The sequence below is a fragment of the Triturus cristatus genome, chromosome 11 (genome assembly GCF_964204655.1).
Source record: "Triturus cristatus chromosome 11, aTriCri1.1, whole genome shotgun sequence".
Lineage (NCBI taxonomy): Eukaryota > Metazoa > Chordata > Amphibia > Caudata > Salamandridae > Triturus > Triturus cristatus.
The window spans coordinates 210,458,070-210,480,074 of NC_140594.1; the positions used below are offsets into that span (position 1 = coordinate 210,458,070).

A 22,005-nucleotide genomic window follows, 5' to 3' on the forward strand; every position below is an offset into this window, starting at 1 on the left:
GCCCGCGGCTTTCTTCAGGACCTTTGTGCTTCAAAACTATGCTACTGCATTCAACTGATACATTTTCCTATAGTGCAGTGTGCGTGCAGTGTGCCCCCACTTATAAGAAAAAGTGAATTTAAACAAAATTAGAGAGATAGTAATAAATACGACCTCAAGTTGTCCTAATCCTCAAAATCACAGGATGCAAGCATCACCTGTGGAGACAAGGCAATTAACACACAAAATCAAACTCAAAACTTAAACAGTACTGTCTACAAACAGGCAAATTAAATAATTGTGCCTGGTCATTGCTGTGAACAAATCTACGCAATGCTTACCCAGCGTGATCAGGGATTGCACCTCACCTACCCTGGAACCTGGCTCAGGTTAAGGAGGCCCCGCTCTGGATCGTGGGTGACAAAACAAAAAATGTTCTTCAACATGAGAGAGCCAAAGTCAATCCCAGTTACTAACTTGCGTTAAAATAGGCGCAAGATATTTTTATTTTTATTCTTTGTAGATAAGTTCACCCCCTCAGTAAAAACCCATACCAAAGTCCAAACCTCCTTCAAAAATACCTAGAAAGTGCATATTTTAGCCATTGTAAAAGCCCCAGACTGGCATTTAGATCGTGATCTAGTTTGTTGTCACATACTCCTATCAATCAAGAGGATCACGAGAATCACTAGCTGCTCGTACTCATCAAAATAACTGATGTTAACAGTGCAAATGCCATCTGGAAGCGCCCCCGCAACACATGCTAGGTACAAAGAAAAGACGGAAAAACCACTCAACAGCTCTTACCTATCCGTCGTTGCCCCAGAATTTCCGAGCAGGATGGGAGGCAGCGTACAGAACCGGGAAATGCGTTTAAATCACATAAGTTCAAAGGGCGCGTCTCATGCTGCGTGACCCAACGGCTCAGCGGGCGCCGTGACACGTGACTGAACTACAAAAAGATTGCATGCCTCATGGGAAATGTAGTGATGATTAAACAGCACCGGCTTGCAGGCGCGTATGCAAAATGTATGCATAATGACGTGGACCATACATTACGCTTTGGATACAACGTTCATGCATCACCCCTGTCTTTGAACCTTTTCCAAACACTCGTGTTAGGGAAGATTAGTTGAGAGCTGAGAACGAAGATAAACAGCGCTACGGTGCCCACACAGGACTACAAAAAAGTTATGTACCTCATGGGAAATGTAGTCACAATTCAAAACACCCGTTTTACAAAACGCGCATGCAGAATGCATGCGTGATACCATTAACCTTATATTGCGCTTTTGGCACAAGGTTACTGCGCCACTAGCTCCTCCAAAGCCATTACAATTACTTGTATTTAGAGAAAGTTGGTTACGAGTTGTCAAGGGAGTACCGCAGCTCTGCGGTGCCCACCAACTGCACGCGTGCAACGTTCAGGAGGAGCTCCTGCATCATAGGGGCCTCCTGGGAGATGTAGTTGATACTAGGTCAGCCAGTACCAGTATGTATAATAAAATTGCATTCTACCAGTCCACATGCAGTCCGTTGTTAATGCAAAGTGGCTAAACATATAACGGCTATAAGCCATTATACCTCTAAGACCGCATAATAGGTGCCAATCATAAACTGTTGTCATAAGTCACACAGTGTCTCTGCTATATCTGTCACTGGAGTGGCATTATACTGTTATGTCCTATTCAGCTTCTAGAATATCGCAGGAAAACATTGTTAAATATTGAATCTAAAATTGTTTTTTAGAAATGTTGCTACTTTTTATATTTTTTTCTTTTATTGTATGTGGTTCTCAGCTATTAGTCCTGTGTAGTGCCCTTGCAGTGCTAATAGTAACAAGTAAGAGACTAACTTAAGTATCCTCATCATCAATGTGCTGCCATAGTTGGCCTGGGATATAGCAAAAAATTGAGGAATCTTAACCTCAACATCAAAATGAAGCAGTAAAACAATACCCAAAACTAGATGCTGGTCCAGGGGATATCGTCATTTAGTCCCATAGTATCACATCGGAGCCTATGAAGCCATTTTTGTTCTTTAATGAACAAATATCTGGAGACATCACTAGTGTGTTGTGGAATCTTTGGTTTCTCCAGTATTGTCCAATGGAACTCATCTGCAGTGTGATTGGCTTCTGCAAAGTGCCTAGTAAGGCTCGTGTTCAATTTACGGCACCTGAAGGTGCTCTTATGCTCTAACATGCGTAGCCTCACCTTGCGAGTGGTCATACCCACATACCTAGTTTGACAAGGGCATGTGAGTAGATAGATGATATTGCTACTGTTGCAGTTGGTAAAATGAGTCTGCATCCAAGGTCTGTTGGTCCCTATATCTACTGAGGAACTGTGAGTGGTTTGTGGACAAACCGAGCACCCCCCACACGGGTGGTGTCCGGGTACAGCCGGTAGATCCCATAAAGTGCCCAAAGATCTAATGGGCCCACCCGCTGGTCGTGTGTGGACCAAGCGGTCCTTTATGTTGCCTGACCTTTTAAAAGCAAAAAGGGGCATAGCAATCTTCTCCTTGCAGCTGTTTAAAATCCGCCAATGTTTTTTAATGCTTTTCTTGATGTCGTTAGATAGTGTACAAAAAATACTAACCAGTGTCAGACGCTCAAGAGGTGGCTTAGGTACTGGTGGTTCCAACAAGGCTTCCCGATTGTTATTCGAAGCTCTTTTCAGGGACCGTTTGACCAGCTTGCGTGGGTAGTGTCTCTCCATAAGTTGCTCAGTAAGAAGGTTGGAGTGTTTGATAAAACTGGCTGGCTGACCTAGTATCAACTACATCTCCAAGGAGGCCCCTATGATGCAGGAGCTCCTCCTGAACATTGCACGCGTGCAGTTGGTGGGCACCGCAGAGCTGCGGTACTCCCTTGACAACTCGTAACCAACTTTCTCTAAATACAAGTAATTGTAATGGCATTGGAGGAGCTAGTGGCGCAGTAACCTTATGCCAAAAGTGCAATATAAGGTTAATGGTATCACGCATGCATTCTGCATGCGCGTTTTGTAAAACGGTTGTTTTGAATTGTGACTACATTTCCCATGAGGTACATAACTTTTTTGTAGTCCTGTGTGGGCACCGTAGCGCTGTTTATCTTCGTTCTCAGCTCTCAACTAATCTTCCCTAACACGAGTGTTTGGAAAAGGTTCAAAGACAGGGGTGACGCATTAACGTTGTATCCAAAGCGTAATGTATGGTCCACGTCATTATGCATACATTTTGCATACGCGCCTGCAAGCCGGTGCTGTTTAATCATCACTACATTTCCAATGAGGCATGCAATCTTTTTGTAGTTCAGTCACGTGTCACGGCGCCCGCTGAGCCGTTGGGTCACGCAGCATGAGACGCGCTCTTTGAACTTATGTGATTTAAACGCATTTCCCGGTTCTGTACGCTGCCTCCCATCCTGCTCGGAAATTCTGGGGCAACGACGGATAGGTAAGAGCTGTTGAGTGGTTTTTCCGTCTTTTCTTTATACCTAGCATGTGTTGCGGGGGCGCTTCCAGATGGCACTTGCACTGTTAACATCAGTTATTTTGATGAGTACGAACAGCTAGTGATTCTCGTGATCCTCTTGATTGATAGGAGTATGTGACAACAAACTAGATCACGATCTAAATGCCAGTCTGGGGCTTTTACAATGGCTAAAATATGCACTTTCTAGGTATTTTTGAAGGAGGTTTGGACTTTGGTATGGGTTTTTACTGAGGGGGTGAACTTATCTACAAAGAATAAAAATAAAAATATCTTGCGCCTATTTTAACGCAAGTTAGTAACTGGGATTGACTTTGGCTCTCTCATGTTGAAGAACATTTTTTGTTTTGTCACCCACGATCCAGAGCGGGGCCTCCTTAACCTGAGCCAGGTTCCAGGGTAGGTGAGGTGCAATCCCTGATCACGCTGGGTAAGCATTGCGTAGATTTGTTCACAGCAATGACCAGGCACAATTATTTAATTTGCCTGTTTGTAGACAGTACTGTTTAAGTTTTGAGTTTGATTTTGTGTGTTAATTGCCTTGTCTCCACAGGTGATGCTTGCATCCTGTGATTTTGAGGATTAGGACAACTTGAGGTCGTATTTATTACTATCTCTCTAATTTTGTTTAAATTCACTTTTTCTTATAAGTGGGGGCACACTGCACTATAGGAAAATGTATCAGTTGAATGCAGTAGCATAGTTTTGAAGCACAAAGGTCCTGAAGAAAGCCGCGGGCCACTATCCCTTTAAGGCTGAAACATGTCGACCCTCATCTAGCAGCGACTAGTTAGTACTGCTGGTAATTTTGTCACATCTTTTTAATCAAGGTGTGTGGAGTGAACTGAATTATATCGCATTCTCCACACAACCTCTTTTTAGAATTCACAGTCTCTTTTTCTGCACTGCACTTTCATTTTGTCTGGTGGTCACAGTTTCTCACGTGTCCTCTTGACGCTTTTCCGTCAACCCAAAAGGAGCAATAGAGCCTTTAACTAGTGAGGCAGTCTCTACGATCGAGAGAGATACCTCTGTTCTAGTTGGATACCATATGATGCAAACGATCAAGAGAGGTGTCCTTGCTCTCACTATTTGTCTCATTGGATGAGTAAGGTTGATGGTAATCCATGCTCTGCTCTGATCATGCATGGGTTTGACTGATTCTACACACCCTACTCCTTTCTTATTCTTTGTACTGTCTACCCTTCGACCCCCGATTCTCTTATGTGGTATAGTCTAGTTTTTGGGGATTAGAATCTGGGCAGGTCTTTAAAAATTTTCCCTTAGACCCTTCTTATAGGTGGTAGTGTTGATTATCATTTCAATGCCAATAGCTCAAAGTCACATGATTGCGAGACCTATTGCATTGTAAATGCTTGTTAATTTCGTGTTCTAGCACGGACATCATCCATAAATCTGAAGCCCTTAGTGTTTTAGACAACGTTGGGTGCATTCCTATATTGTCGTCGTATGTAAGTGGTAAATGGAAACAACAGTGAATCAGACTTGGCCACCCTGTCCCTCACGATGGCAGCAAGGTTTTCCATGGCATAGAGGTTCTGTGTCTTTACACCTAACATTTGGGAGGTACAAGGATTCAATGAATGTCTCTTCCCTTAGCATGACTAAGAGGGCAGGGGGTCGTCTGGCCCAGTGTAGTGCTTACCCAATTCGATAAGCAAGGTGTGTGTTGCAGCTAGACCCTTGTTGGATCGAAAGTCCCCTTCTATGTATAAATCCCTCAGCCGGGAGATCTTCCATGGTCCAAGCAAAAGTAGTCGAGATGGACTATGCCTAGGAGAAAGTATGAATTGCGAGCCAAAAGGGTAGGTAGGAAGGGATAAGCTGAAATTGTACGTCCACCGCGATCGTCTTACCAGTAAGTCAGTAGTGTGGATGTCAGTGGGAGAAGTGGAGGGTTGTTAGCGCAAACTGACTTAGGGAGCCATAAGAGCCCATCCAGGGGGTCTGGGGAAAAGGCCTGTTCAACCTGCCCCAACGGTTTATCGTTGGGCTCATGGTTCCAATCCAGGGAGGGACAAAGCTGTGCAGCCAGGATGTAAGTAAAAACATCTGAAAATCCAAGCCCTCCTTCTGCTGTGGGACGGAAAAGAGTTGCTCGTGCAACCCAGGGCTCATTTCTTCTGTACATTTTGGTTTGGTTTTTTTTAAAATCAAAAAATTATTTATGTATTCATCACCATACAATTTGAGATAAGAAATGGGCAGCCATTTGTGATTATATGTATTTTGACGTAATCTTAGGTTTGTCTTGTAATTTATATTGAGATGATATATATATATATATATATATATATATATTACCTACTGGCGGTCGCCAGTAGGTAGTTATAGTTAGGACCCTGTTTCCATAGGAAATCCACAACATTCTATTTGGAATAACTTTGGCGCCGGTCGACGAATCCTCGCGAAATTTTTCAAAATAGGTGGGGCGCTACGCTCCGCTCCTACCCTGAAAGTCTCGGAGGGATTCGTCAAGCGGGGGCTGAGAAAAAAGGGGGGTCCCAAAACGCGTTTTTCCCATGCATTTTTCCATAGGACCTTTAGACACAGCTACAGCCCGAACGGCTGAACAGAGTTTCTTGAAATGTGGCAGAGAGGCAGTCTACATGTCAAGGAAGTGCCTTTTGTAGGTTTGGTGTAAATCTGTTCAGTAGATCCTGAGAAAATAGCATTTAAATCAATATATATATCTGTGGCAGCTTACGGTGCGCTTACCGTGCGCTTAGATCTTAGTAAACATTCGAATCGGTCGAAACCAGGAAGCGGCGGCCGCCATTTTCTATCTCGCACTCTGAGGGGGGTAGGAAAAACAAAGGCCAAAAACATGCAAAGGGGCTTTTTAGACAGCTCCTAACCACCTAGCCTTGATGAAGGTGTCCCCAAAGAATCCCCAAGGGCAAAAATTAAGTTTTTCTTTTTTTTTTTTTTTAAATCGCCGATTACGCTTACCGTACGCGTACGGTAAAAATAATAATAAAAAAAAAAAATATCCACACTCTCCACACCCCGTGTCCAAATGGTGCCCGAAGTGCACCATTTGTGCGTTGCATATATCTTACATTTTGAAATGTAAAAGATAACCTTTCACAACGAAGCGCATAATATGTCCTCCATGTGCGCACGGTGCGCGAAGCGCATCGTGCGTACATGGCCCATCCAGCGTAACGTGGGCACGCGGTGCGCGTAGCGCACCGCGTGCCCACCGTGCGTGCACGGCACTAACTGCGTAAAGTGGGCGCGCGGTGCGCGAAGCGCACCGCGTGCTCACTGTGCGCGCACGGTGCGCGAAGCGCACCGTGAGCGCACGGAACGAACTGCGTTAAGTGGGCGCGCACGCCACGAATGGCGTAAAGTAAATTAGCATTTAAAAAAACTTACAAATTCACTGAAAAAACCATAGGTTTCACACAAGTTATAGTTAGGAATTAGCATTTAAAAAACCCTGCAAATTCACTGAAAAAACCATAGGTTTCACACATGTTATAGTTAGCTGGACATTTTACTGATAAAAAACCATTGAAATTCCCCCGTTATAGTTAGTGCAGGCAACTATAACTCACGCGACCGCAATCCTCTGCTGATGACATATGTGTCTATATGAAAAAAAAATATTTGTAACATATGTATAGCTAAAATTTAATGGAAGAAGACATGGGCAAATAAGTGTCTAAATACAGTATTAGCATCAGCAGAGGATTGCGGTCGCGTGAGTTATAGTTGCCTGCACTAACTATAACGGGGGAATTTCAATGGTTTTTTATCAGTAAAATGTCCAGCTAACTATAACATGTGTGAAACCTATGGTTTTTTCAGTGAATTTGCAAGGTTTTTTAAATGCTAATTCCTAACTATAACGTGTGTGAAACCTATGGTTTTTTCAGTGAATTTTATATATATATATATATATATATATATATATATATATATATCAAGCTCCTTACTTTCCAGTAAATTAGGGCCAGCACTCACGTTGGGTATAAACTTTTACGGTTTATTCACGAGACAAAATAACAACAAACGCGTTTCGGCGTCAGCCTTCGTCAGTGTCGACGATCGCCGTTACCGTGGCAACTTAAATTCAAATCAATTACATGCAATGGACGAAGGACTTCTGCTCGACTTTGAGCGCCATCTTGTAATATGTTATTCTTCACATATATTGTTTCAAATTAATAATACAGCCTGATGTAATAATCTGGTAAAGCTATATCATAATGCGGAACCACAATTGATAAACAAATACCTTCACAGGTCGTGAGTGATCGCGCGTGAATTCAATTCATTCTTTTACAACATAATTTTGTCCTATATGGAATCGCGCTATTCTCCACAACCAACCATTCGTAATGTTATGGCAAGTTGTTCCCATTGCGATAAACCTAACACTTGACATGCAGTACATCTCAGAATTTCAATGGTGGCACATTGCAATCATCAACGCCCTGGATGGGCTAGCTTACAAACTCCAGCTTACTCTTTAGCTCACAAGTGCAGCAGCAGGCAAGACCACGGAGCAGCGATATATATATATATATATATATATATATATATATATATATATATATATATATATATATATATATATATATATATATATATATACATGTGTTAAAGTTATATTTTAATAAATACTTAATTTTGTTTGTTGTATAGTTGAGGTTTTTTGCACAGTTAGCACATGATCCATATAGTTATTTACTGTGGTGCCTAGGGGAATCACTAGTTCTTCATACCTTTCACACTAATCATTATGGCCGTGTGTGTGTGTCCGCACGAAGCTACAGGCGTTGTTGAGGCACAAAGGACGGTTCATTTAGTTCAAAAAGATAAGTCTCCTATTAATATTTGCCCAGGCTAGAGAGTGCTATACCACAGTCATAAACTTTACTCTGTAGCATAGCCAAAGAGATCCTTGAGTGGCCCCCGCCCCACAGTAGTGTGCAGACCTTCATGTATTCTGTATTAAAAAAAATACTCCTGAACTCCAGTAAAACAAGGTCTGGAGAAGATACCTACATGTCCCAGGGCGCAGCAAGCATTGAATCAGGTGGGTGGTGGGTTTGTTTCACACCCATAAAACTCATCCCCTCACGCAGCTACGTGGTAAGTGGGAGACTGACTTGAATCACCTCAACACCGATTAGGAATGGGATGCAGTATTGGAGAGCCCCGTCACAATCCCTCATAATGCCAGATTTCGCCTGATTCAATTGTATGTTCTACATTGGGCCTACTTCACTCCGCCTGTCCTCGCTGTCTGCTGATAAATGCCGACTTCATATGCTGTGGGCCTGCCCTCTACACGCATATTATTGGCAGGCTGTAATGGACAGGTTGTTACATTGCACTGAAGCACTCTTGCACCCACATGGGAGGTATGCATATTAGGGGGTACAGCAGAGGCAAGAAATATAAAGTTACATTCCGATTTATTGATTAAGGGCTGATCTTGGCCAAGCGCCTAATTACTCACAGATGGAAATTCCCCCAATCTCTCCACATGATACAGCCTGGTTGTAGTCGTTTACCTATTGGGCGCAGGCAGAGAGCATAGCCTTACACAGGGAAGATATTCTGGGTCTTCGAAAACACCCTATTGTCCTGCATTGGGATATGCTGATGGCAGACTTTAACAATGACATGCCATCTCTCCCATGCTGAAATGACTGTAACATGGAGGGGGATGGCGCAGCGAGGGAGTTGGATTGTGCAGTGCCTCTTGTAGATGGGGACAACTCCAATGTACTCCCTTTTTGGCGGAGTTATTCTTAGCTGGTTGATACACAGAGGGGGCTATAGTCAGGCGAGCCTATCCCTATGTATATTTATGATGCACATAATGACAGCGAAATGAGACTTGCTGCTTGGACAATGACAATGATTAAAGAATTTCTTATCGGTAGCCATACACAAAGTATACGTTGCAGGCTGTTGCCTTGTTGTAGTATTGTTCAGCTCTGTTATGAAACCAAGTTGCAAACTTAGCATCTGCAAACGCTCACCAACGACAATTACGGTATACAAATCAGCACTGTATTATCAATTTCAATGAGTTTTGCACAATATTCACTCATATGATTTGTGATGCCATCTACAATTTATGCTGTCACTGATAAAGCTGTATAAGTAATGTATATGCTAAACCTAGCTGAAAAACAATAAAACTGATTTAAACAAAAAAGCAAGGTCTGGAGGAGGTTAAAAACTTGGGGAGCACTGTCATTTTGTACAGTGTTGAAGAGAAACTGCAAAAGTTCTGAATAAACTGCTTTTATTGAATACCTCCTCATCCCGTGTAACTTAGACTACCAAGTATATGAACCTTCCTCCATCACACTAAAGAGGAAAGAATATCACACTGCAGGACCCTTGCCAACACTGGGAAAGCAATGATTTTTTCACGTAGGCATTAACCTTATAATGAATGATATATGCGTCCCTGGTAATGGTTGTGGTCCTCCCAGGATGGCTCTTGGGTCTCTCAAATGGTATGCATTTTTCATATTCATATAAATTTGCCATCACTGCGCAATTTAGATCCTTTCATAGAGACATGCCCATGTCTCTCTTCACCTGGTCAAAATATTGCAAGCTCCGCAATAGACATGTGCTGTATGTGGAGTAGGAGATGTATTTCCTCCTCGCACCTCTGTGACAGAACATTTTGCTTCCTGGAAAAACCTTTTGTCTGTTTTGGAAAGGACAAAACAGTGACCATCATCCAACCCACTGGTTAGTCAGTGGTGGATGAACTCTTGAGTCAAGAGTTTATGCTTGCGGTAGCGTCTGAGGGCCCACCGATAGAAACCCCGTGATTCCTTGACCTCGATATGGGTGAATGAACCACAGGTTTGGTGAGGCAGGAACACCACCAAATGATAGTGCTGCTTCTGCTCTGCCAAACTCTAAGTGAACCACGTTGTCATGGTTAACCAGGCCACACACAACATTTATATGAAGGGCATGGCTGTTGATCACATTACTTGACATATAGGACGATACTTTGACTTACATAATGGTAATCTATTGTTGATCAACCTTCAGCTAACTAAGGAAGTATTTTTATGTTTTTCAGATTGAAGAGTCTGTGCGCTCAATGGTGATGAGGTATGGGAGCAGATTATGGAAACTCCGTGTGCTGCAAGCAGAAGTGAAAATCAATATTCGGTTAACTCCCACTGGAAAAGCCATCCCAATTCGGCTCTTTATAACAAACGAGTCTGGATACTATTTGGATATTAGTCTCTACAAGGAAGTGACTGACCCTAGCACTGGGCATGTGTGTAATCCTAATTTATTTTAGTTCATGCAGTCTGCTAAAAATAAGCAAAATGGTAACTTGTATGTAATCTCAATACAGTAATAGTATGAATAGACAATATAAACTAAATGCATCATAATTTCAGAAAAGGGAGATTAGCATTGCTAGTGCAGTGGGGAATGATTTAATATGGCTGATAGTGCTATTTCAAATAATGGACATTTTTGTTTTTTCTGGAGTTTCATAATAATATACACTAGTAGATGGGAGATAAAACAAAATTGAGTTGCAAACTTCCATTAGGTCTCATTGTGCTCTAATGATTAAAAGTAGTTTATTTCAGAGAATGTTGTTCCATCGAAGTAATGAATGCAATGCAGTCGATCTAGGTACAAACTGTGCTTCCTTTATCCTTCATATTCGAAAAATATTTTATCCTAAAACTTTAGGAAATGTGGAAGATGCCATATCACAGTAGTCCTTTGTGTAGCATAGAAAGTTTTATAAATATTTGTGGTGTCATGCAATGCAGATCTTGCAGGTGCCACTAGAACTTCTGAGCAACATTGGATCAGCCAAAACATCAATGAGTTTTAGTCATGATGCACGTCATTCTCCATTTCTTTCTTCTTAGCATAAATCCCAGGATTATTTCATTCTCTTACCATTTCCTACTCAGTAAAACAGAATTAACATTAAGTCAGTGCAAAAATAAAGTGCATGAAAAGGTTGTGTATTCTGTAAAAATGAGATAATGTGAAGCACAGAGATGGACACTGTTTGGAAATATCTACTGAAGGCATAACTGTAAAGGAAAGTGAGGATAAAACTCAGTGCAAGGTTTCCATTTGCTGGTGAGTAATACAATCCAGTGATTAAAATTAGGTTTAGCATCTGACATTCCTGAATTTATCGTAAAGAACGGATTAAATTGGCGTTCCTTTATATGGAGACTGTTTATTCTTAATCACTATTCCTGTAGTATGGTAGGAGATTGGGCTGGAAACGACACAAATGCTTATATGTTTTGTTTATTCCCTTTGTTTTAGATCATGTTTCACTCCTATGGTGACAGACATGGACTTATGCATGGAATGTTGATTAATACACCCTATGTCACAAAGGATCTGTTACAGTCAAAGCGGTTTCAAGCACAGACACTAGGAACCACTTATGTGTATGATTTCCCTGAAATGTTCAGACAGGTAAGTCTATTATGGAATTCCCAAAAATGCATGTTCTGTCTTTTTCTGTCTTTTGCTATTTTCAACAGTTTGCCATTTTTTGTTCTGTAGCTTGAATTCACATGACATATTTTAATAAATCATGTGTCAACATTGAATAATGTAATTTAAAATACTGGCTCAGATAACCCAATGTGTAGTCCAATACTCTATAGTAAGATATGGTATAGATGTGTCCAAAAATAAAGGGTTATTGTCGTTGGAGCATCCTAGGTGAATAATTCCATTGTTAAAGACCTGATAGGAGTTGAAACATGGCATCATGTAATGGGTAGCTGTAGAAAGCTGGCTCTCTATATAGTGTACCAAAGTGAGGTGCACTGTGCAAACACTGCAGGTATCTCTTATTAGTGAGGCTTGCTCTAGCATTTCCAAGGTACTCTCTTTGTGGTTGTGTGGTCGAGCAGCCTTAGGCTTATCTGAGGGTAGTGTTAGGCATTTGTTGCACACACAGAGTCAATGAATGAGACACACACTCAAGAAGGAAATCCCTTCTTGTTTTTTCTTTTCTGGGATCAGCGCGGTACACCTCCTTTGTTGTGAATCGTCGCCTCTTCATGTGTGCCACAGTTTCCGGGGTGTTCTCTGGGCGTTAGGTACCGGGGCCTGCAGGCGCAACTGTTTTTGATATTCTTCCCCATCCGGAATTTCCCGTGTCTGCGCCATTGATCCAATAGATTGCTGCTTACTGCTTACGTCTATTATTCTTGCCCCTTATCGTTGTTGGGAAATTGTTTGGCACCTGATCCTACTGTCTTGTTTCATTATAAAATGAAAAACCCTTTTTCTCCTGGTGTCCTACCTGCGTGGCTCACTGGCCGGACTATATTGGAATGAAGATTCTGCTCTCCGAGGTGCCGCCTGTGTTTACATTGGCTCTTATTGCTCTGATTGCTTAGCGGCCGGCCCCGGGGGGTTGTAGGCCCATACTTGTTAATGATTGAAATGTCAATAAAGGTTTTTCAAAAAAAAAAAAAAAAAAAAGAAGGAAATCCAACACTAATTTAGAAAAATAACATGGATTTTTATATTTATTTAGATATCAAGATCTACGAGATTTGGTGAGAATGTTTCAAATTAGTGATTGTCAGGCGCTTCGAAAATACAGCTGTTAGATTTGAGGCATGAGACTCTAACGTGGTAATGTTATCCTATGAGAAAAACATACACTACAAAGGGTCACTTGCAAACGACTTACAGGACTGTGCTTCTGAACTTTAGGTAAGTAACCTAACAAAAAAATGAATGTGTGTCCTCATGTAATGTAACTGGTGCTATGTAAAGTGCTCTGATACCTGATTGGATTCGGGTTAAGTTTGCACTATATAAAACTCTCCAAAAAAAAAAATGTATGGGCCGAGGTCCTTAGAACCACCAGCAGTTTTGGTTTACCTGCCCTGGGGTGTCCAGGTTCAGAGGTGCTGGTTGCAAGGGTGGCCTCGAACGCTACTGCTGAAGTCTCGGGAGAAACCTGTAGGCAGAAAAGTGCTGCAAGTGGGGACTTGGGGATGAGTCCTTCAGAACCCAGAGGGGGCTCAGAGTCTCATGAGCAAGGGTGCACCATCTGTAGGCTTGAACTCTGGCTGGGTGGGCTCAAGTGCAAAGGTGTTTTGTCCGTCGGGTTGCTCACATTGAAAGCTCTTACTTTTGGTGTCAACCTGAAAATGGGGACAGAGCAGGACAGCAGGGCCATTCTCGGTGCTGGCCTCTGTGATACTGAAGTCCCTCGTCGGTACGTCGGACTTCGCAGTATTTGTGTCTGGGCTGGACACTACCTAAGCCTTAGCTGCATCAAGGGGTCCATTACCCGAGTGTTGGTGCAGGGCTGCCCAAGGGCTGCCCAAGTGTTGGTGCAGGGCTGCCCAAGAGGGTCCTGGCATCCTGAAACTTGGTGGGGAGACTGATCTGACCTCCTGGATCATAGTGACCTCCTCCCGAGTAGCTGCTGCGTAGGAGGACCCATGGTCAGCAGATCGATGAACTTGACGTTGTAAATACAAAGAAAGGTAGTAGTGTTCGGGTCCACCCTCCACCTGCAGGCTCCCTCCTGTGCCTCATCCCTGGTGGCCCAGTGGTGAGCGGTTAGTATTCGGTCTGATCTGCTGCCTGTTTCCCGTATTTGTATTGTATCTGTTGCCTGTTTTCTCTGTGCGCTGCTTTAGTGACTGTTTCCCGTATTTGTATTGTATTGCCTGTTTTCTCTGTGCGCTGCTTTAGTGACTGTTTCCCGTATTTGTATTGTATTTGTTGCCTGTTCTATCTGAAAGAAACACGTTAGTTAGATTCCTAACCTTAGAATATCCCCAGGAGTCAGACTAGATCCGTAAGATTTTTTCGTCAGCAATACCCCTTGCGCGTCGCTAGGCGGCGTCTGCGGCTCCGCATCCGTCGTCGGCGTCGTGCGCCGGGATGACGTCGTCGGATTACTTAGACGCCGCCCTCGCGCGCTGACGTCAGTTCTTCTTTTTTCCGTGCCAGTAAGCGCAGATCCGGGAGAGCTACCCCTTTTAGTCTTTTTTGACTAACTTTTTTGATCCTTTTTGATCTTGTCTCGACTCCGGTGCCGGTAGGATGCCTGGTTTCAAAGCCTGTGCTGACTGTAACCGCTTGATGTCGGTTACGGATCATCACCGCCGGTGCCTTTACTGTTTGGGCCTCGACCACGACGCGGAGTCGTGTTCGGACTGGAAGGCCCTGACCTCGAAGGCTAGACGGGAGCGGTCCCGTAAGCTCCTCGAGATTCGCCACTCGGCTCCGCGCCCCTCTCGATCCCGGTCCAGGAGGAGGTCCAAGGATCGGTCGCGGAGCCGCAGCCGACGTCATAATCGCTCGTCTGGCTCCAAGTCTTCGGGTAAGTCGAAGCACTCCAAGAAGTCCAAGAGGCGACACCGCTCTTTGGACTCCCCTCGCCGGTCGCGCGACTCGGCCGAGGGACAGGGTGGGGTCACCCCCGCAGCTCCAGCGGAGCCGCAGGCGCCGCGCAAGTCCCCATACCCGCCGGTCCCTGGGACTGACGCGACGCCGGCGGAAGTCAGTGCCTTCCTCTCGGCCATGAGGAGCCTGGCTCCACCGTCGACGCCCGCTGGCGCGCCTTCGGGCCCCGCGGACCCGACTGGGCAACCTTGCATGCCGGCGGCTCCGGCCCCGGCGCCGTCGACGGCTCCGGCCCCGACGCCGCAGGTGCCCGAGGGACTCGCCCCCGAGTCTCCGTCGACGCCGGTCGACCTCGTCACGCCTCCTCCGCCGGCGTCGACACCGGTTCCACCTCCGACGCCGGCTCCGCTCGGCGTCGAGCCCCAGTTCAGCCCCGCTCGGGATCCGGCGCCGTTGCGGCGTCGATGGACGCCGCGTACGGCGCCGTTAGAGACACATTGTCTATCGTCCGGCTCCGCACCTTCCTCCTGTTTACCAGGAATCGGATGACGGGGGCGAATGGGAGGGGTCCGAGGAACCTATGGCCGTTCAGGCTCAGCTGTCACAGGACTGGGCAGATGAACTGGGGGAGGCCAGTGGTCTGGATACCTCACCAGACACTGGATTCATCTCTCCTCCGACTGTGGCTTCTGAGGAGGGTGCTGCTTTCTCTGTGGTGCTGCGCAAGGCGGCCGCAGCCCTTGGGCTCGAGCTGCCTGCCGTGGCTGTGAGGACTAACGTCCTCACGAGGTGCTTCAGTCTGCAGCAAGCTCCACTGAGCCTCTGCTGCAATTCAATGAGGCCCTCATTGACGTTCTGCAGGGCACCTGGTCCAAGCCCTCCACAGTTCCTCCTGTGGACAGGAACGTCGCCAGGCGCCACCGCCCTGCTCCGGGTGACCCCAGTTTTCTGTCCCAACACCCCACCCCCGAGAGCCTGGTTATCCAGGCTTCTACCTCCCAATCCTCCTTCCCGACCGCTCCGCCGGACCGGGATTCCAAGAGACTGGAACAGTTTGGCAAAAAGCTGTTCTCCTCCCTTAGTTTGGGTCTGCGGTCCTTGTACACCGCCTGTCTTTTGGACTGTTATTCCCACTCTCTGTGGGATACGGTGGAGGACGTGCTGCCCCTGTGCCCGGAGGAGGCCCAGACACGACTTACCCAGGCTCTGGCCGATGGGAGGTGTAGGAGAGTAGGGTCTGCTTTCTATGTTCACCCCCACTTTTTTTGCTTTTGCTTTACTGGTTTCCGACTTAGATGTGGCTTTGGGCCTGCTAATCAGACCCACAGCCCTGCTGTTCTCTCTCTAAATTGATACTATGTACTTTAGGTGCATAACCCATTTGGATAGGGTCACCTTATTGGCCCCTGTACAGTGTACCTTAGGTACCCAGGGCATAGGTGTACCCTAGGCCTACCAGGGGCTGCAGCATGTATTATGCCACCCCTGGCCTGGCCTTCCATTATGACACAACTGGCTGATCACTCAGCTGGGGCAATGTCGTGTAATCACCCCTTGCTTAGGTGTAGTATTCCTATACCTAACTTACATATAGACACATGTGTACCTATCAGCCACTCCTATGGCAGGCCTTAACAATCCTAGAGGCAGAGTGCTTGGTAACATGTGAGATGGTGCTCTAGCATGAGCTGAGCCTGTCTGCAGCTTTCAGAACCATGTCCTTATAGCTGTTCTATGATATAGCCTACCATATACTCTTAAAGTGCCTTATAATCTTAAACGGTTATGGTAACTATGGTTTGGCTTTATCAAAACATGTTGTGTAAGGTGTCTAACACTTTGGAATAATACCCCCATCCCATTTCTGGGGATGAGGATATTGTTGTAACCTACTTACCCGGTTAAAGTTAACCAGAGCCCCAGCATCACAAAATGGATGCTGCTGCCACAGACACGAGTCTGACCTCCTGCTGCTGGGAGTGATCCCGGCAAGGGAGGCTTGGACAATAGGTTTCCTGCCTTGGGAGGTGCGAGCACCACCCCAGACAGGCCTTAGTGTTTTGGGGCAGGGAGGGATGAAAAGAATGAGACATGCCTGGGGCACACAAGGTGTCCCGTGCATAGTCCAGTTCAAACCGGTGCTGGGGCTCTCCAGCCCCAGTCCTGGTGCGAAACTGGACAAAGGGAAGGGGGTGTAACCACCCCCCTCCCAGGTCCCACCCATAAGGCGTGACCTAGCAGGTAACCCAGCCCCCCAGATTTGGATAAGAGTGGTAGCTGGGCCCCAGGAGATTAGATTATCCTGAACCTGCAACTTGAACAGAAACTCTGGACCTTCGACATTCGACGAAAGAAGAAGACTGAAGAATCTCCCTTGTGGCCAAGGAGTGGCTACCCTGTGCAAACAGGCACCATCAAGAGACTAACCTTTGCTAAAGTTCTACGAGGGACCGACTGCAGAGCCCGACCAGAGCCTTGACTTCCAGACTTCTCCGACCCTGATCCACATCCACAGCCGAGCTGAGATCCGTGGAGGCGACGAGAGACGTTGGACCGGCTACCTGGGAAAAGTGGCGAGTATCTTCCAGCGCAGCTTCTGAGGTACCCTCGAAGTTGTGCACCGGGGATTGAGAAGCCCCAACCCCAAGCACCATCTTCACCGAAGATCAGCCCCCCACACTCCACGAGTCCTGCGTGGGGCCCTTCTGCATTTTCATGCTTGCCGCGTCTGTCCGGTTGCTTGCCCGTTGGCTAGTGGCCTTTGTGACGACACACCTTTAAATCTTCACCGCTGGTTTGGCTCCTCCAGACTGGCTCCCGCTTCTTTGCAAAAGAGAAGCACCCCAGACCTTCCTGGTCTGCACCAGAAGCAAGTCCTCCATTCTTCGTGGGTTCCGCTTGCCAAGGCTTGGTGAGTCCTAGTTCGACTTCGACGCCGCCGACAGCAAGAGCCTTCGTGGGACAGCTCGCCTCCTGGTCCTGGTCGTCCTCGACGTTCCCTGGTCCTCGTGGCTGCAGTAACAAGCTTCACCTTCACCTGCAATCTTCACGACATCGCCTGGTTCCTTCCTGGTTCCACGTGGTCACTGACTAGTGACCTTGACTCTGTCCCTTCTGCTTGCAGGTATCCTCTCTTCTTGATCCCAGCCTTGGGATCCACCGGACACTCTTCACTGACTGCCTGTCAGCAACTTTCCTTCAGGCATCCATAGAAGTCCACGATGAAACCCGACGCAAGTTCACACCTATGCACCCGCAGTCCGTGGGCTAGGTAACTTGGGTACTTCGGTGCTCACAAGGGTAGTGACTATCCTAGGGTCTAGTTTCCGAGTCTCGACTCTCTAGCTGCTTCAGAAGTGTCCTTAAACTGTTAATTTCTAACTGCTAGTAATTCTATCGACTTTTACGCATTATGCGTGAGTGTTTCCACTCTGCACCTGAATCCCGTGGGCCTCCCACTTCCTAACGGTTGCTAGTGTAGTGTAGCCCCAGCGATTCCCTAGGCCTATCCTATTTCCGTGACAGTGGTCCTTATACCACTTACTTTGTATATGTTTTGCGTGGCCCCTAGGGCCTAACTGTATTACTTACCTGTGTGACTTAATGTATGCTTAAATAAGACTGTGTTGTACTTACCTCTAATCTCATAAAGAGTGCTGAGGGTTTGACTAGAATAAATACACTTTATTTTATATATATATCTGTTGTGGTGTCCTTTCATTTGGTATTCAAGGGATTATATATGGTATCACAGCTGGCTTCACATGCCATTCAGAGTTTAGCCTAAGACTGCTCTTGTCCATGCTACCACTAGGATAGCTGGTCTATAAGGTTGACTTTACAACCAATCACCATAAGGGTTGTTTGGACTGATACAAGGTGTACACTAGAACTAGTGACATCATACATCAGGCCAACTTCTCACATTGGTGAGCAGCGGTTGGGGTCTGAGCTTGCTGTTGTAATACCATTGTAATCTTGAGAAACTAAATTGAAAGATCACACTGATATTGTTTAGGTACATATAACATAGATTATAATACTTAAGTCCTACTGGACTTAGTGGTTGTAGGTTGAAGGGAGTAACACACCCTGACTACAACTACCAGAGAGGTTTAGTAGAAACAACTAGTGTAGGTAGGTGCACACACCACACCCTCACTAGATCATGTCTCTGGGAAGAGATCAAGAAGATGCTCTCTCAGGAGGGGCAGGTCTGAAGAGACCCCCTCTAGATATGATACCCTAACTTTTCAGGAGATGAAACAATTGTGTACCTCCAGAAAGTTAAAACAGGGTGCAACCCCTACCCTCCTGCAGCTAGTACAACTCCTAGAGGAGTATGATGCTCTTAGGGCCTCACAGGCCAGTACCCTAGGTACAAAGGAGGGTCTACCCACCACAGATGAGTCGGATGGGACTTCAGATGAAGAGGTAGACAGCCAGGGCCAAGTAGGAAGACTTAGCCAGGCTAACATAAGCTTACATGGGAGTTTGCATGGGGTCCCCCCATACAGACCCCCAAGTGGGCTTACACAGAGAAGCAGGAGGGACAGATCCCCTTCAAGGGAATCCACCCACTCCCATGTCTCTAGCATCTCTAATGCTTCCTCTCACAGGGGAATGACTTCCCCTGAGAGAAAGGAGCATGAAGCCAGAATGAGGGAAGCTAATCTGAGGATTCAGAGGGAAGAACTTGCCCTTGCCAAGGAGAAGCTTGCTCTGGCTAGAGAGCAAAAGTTAAGTGGGTCAGAACCCACTGGTGGCAGCAATATCCCTAAGGATAGAGACAGGCACTATGATAATAGAAACCTGAGCAAGATTGTCCCTCCCTACAAGTGTGGGGATGACATTCACAAATGGATAACTGCTTTGGAGAGAGCTTGCTAAGTACAGCAGGTACCCCAAAGTCAGTGGGCAGCTATCTTGTGGCTCTCCTTCTCTGAGAAAGGTAGAGACAAGCTCCTCACAGTTAGTGATGAGGATGCAGACAATTACACTGTCCTGAAGAGTGCTCTGATTGATGGGTTTGGCCTAACCACTGAACAATACAGGTTGTTGTTCAGGGATACCCAGAAGACACAGACTCAGGACTGGACTGACTTTGTAGATTGTGCCACTAAGGCTCTGGAAGGCTGGCTAGTGGGAAGTAAGGTTAAGGACTAAACAGGATTGTATCATTTGATCATGAGAGAAAAAATCCTTAACAACTGTCAAAACCAGCTACTGCATCAACACCTGATTGATTCTGATCTGACTTCTCCCCAAGAATTGGAAAAGAAGGCAGATAGATGGGTCAGGACTAGAGTTAAGCAGAAAAACCAGAACCAGGGCGATGATCAGAAAAAGGCAGACCAGAAGGGTAATGACCAGAAACAAAAAGACCAGAAGTCTTCACCAGGCCCCCAAAAGGCTCAGGGGAGGGTGGTCCCAAAAAGGATAAAAAGAAAGATGGCCAAAAGAAACCATGGTGCAACTATTGTAAGTCCAACTCACATTGGTTTAGTGAGTGCACCAAAAAGGATAAGCCCCCAGCCACCATTGCCCCTAAGGCAACTGTACCCCCTAGTCCAGCTGTAAGTGGTGGTTCCCAGGAAAAGGGTGTAGTAGGGTTAACCCTGGGAACTGAGAAGGATTCTGGCCTAGTCAGAATACCTACTCAGGCTGTTCTGATCTGTGATGGGGACTTAGCTTTGTCCTCTACTGTAGGCCCCAGTAACCTGGGCAAGTACAGACAGACTCCTTTTATCAACCAAAGAATGGCTCAGGCCTACAGGGACACTGGGGCTAGTGTCACAATGGTGACACCTGCCTTTGTGGACCCTGGACAGATCATACTAGGTGAGAATTACCTAGTGACCAACGCTAGCAATGCCACTACCTCCCATTGTGTGGCTATTGTTAACTTCTCCTGGGGAGGGGTAACTGGCCTCAAGAAAGTTGTTGTTAGTTCAGACCTTCCTGTAGAGTGTTTACTGGGCAATGATCTTGAAACTTCAGTTTGGTCTGAAGTGGAGTATAGGACCCATGCAGAAATGCTGGGGATAGATGCACATGTCCTTGCTGTGACCAGGTCACAGGCCAAAAAGTGCACCACTGAAAAAGTGCTGGATCCTGAAACTATGGACCAGTCACAACCAAAGAGAAAGAGCAGTAGGGTTAAGGCTGTGCCTTCCCCCCTGCCTCAGGTGGTGGATCAGCCCTCCCAGGAGGATGATTCTGAGAGCCCTGAAGGAACTGTCCTAGAAGAACTTGAACCTGATCAGGTTGAGTTTCTTGGGACAGGGGGACCTTCAAGGGCAGATCTGAGGCAGGCTCAATTAGACTGCCCCTCTCTTGAACCTCTCAGACAGCAGGCTGCTGCTGAGGCTGCAGGGAATGCTCAAGGTACCCATAAAGTGTATTGGGATGAAGGGCTACTGTATTCAGAGGCTAGAGACCCCAAGCCTGGTGCATCCAGGAGGTTGGTCATACCACTGAAGTTCAGAGGCTTCCTTCTTACCTTGGCCCATGATATTCCCCTTGCAGGACACTTAGGCCAGAACAAGACTTGGGACAGGCTTGTCCCTCACTTTCACTGGCCCCATATGTCAGAAGATACCAAGGAGTTTTGTCGCTCCTGTGTCACCTGCCAAGCCAGTGGCAAATCAGGTGGCACCACAAAGGCCCCCCTCATACCACTACCTGTGGTGGGGGTTCCCTTTGAAAGAGTGGGCATAGATATTGTAGGACAATTGGACCCACAAACAGCATCTGGGCACAGATTTATACTGGTGATAGTGGACCATGCCACCAGGTATCCAGAAGCTATTCCCCTGAGGACCACAACAGCTCCTGTTGTGGCAAGGGCCCTGCTTGGAGTATTCTCCAGAGTGGGCTTTCCAAAGGAGGTCATTTCTGACAGAGGTGCCAACTTCATGTCAGGATACTTGACTGCAATGTGGAAGGAGTGTGGTGTGAACTACAAGTTCACCACACCCTATCACCCACAGTGCAATGGGCTTGTTGAGAGATTCAACAAGACCCTAAAGGGAATGATAAAAGGTTTACCAGACAAGCAGATGGGACATCCTTTTACCCTTCCTTCTGTTTGCTTACAGAGAGGTCCCACAAAAGGGGGTTGGCTACAGCCCTTTTGAGCTT

The 22,005-nt window shown here is 46.1% G+C and overlaps 1 protein-coding gene across 9 annotated transcripts in view; it reads left to right on the forward strand.

Moving 5' to 3' along the window:
- Positions 1–22,005, forward strand: part of ACACB (acetyl-CoA carboxylase beta) — a 2,187,049-nt gene that overhangs the window by 1,314,022 nt on the left and 851,022 nt on the right. For all 9 annotated transcript variants that reach the window (XM_085633342.1, XM_085633341.1, XM_085633344.1 and 6 more), the window contains 2 exons: positions 10,559–10,762; positions 11,794–11,949. In XM_085633342.1, the coding sequence (XP_085489468.1) occupies positions 10,559–10,762; positions 11,794–11,949 (360 nt within the window). The remainder of the gene's footprint in view (positions 1–10,558; positions 10,763–11,793; positions 11,950–22,005) is intronic.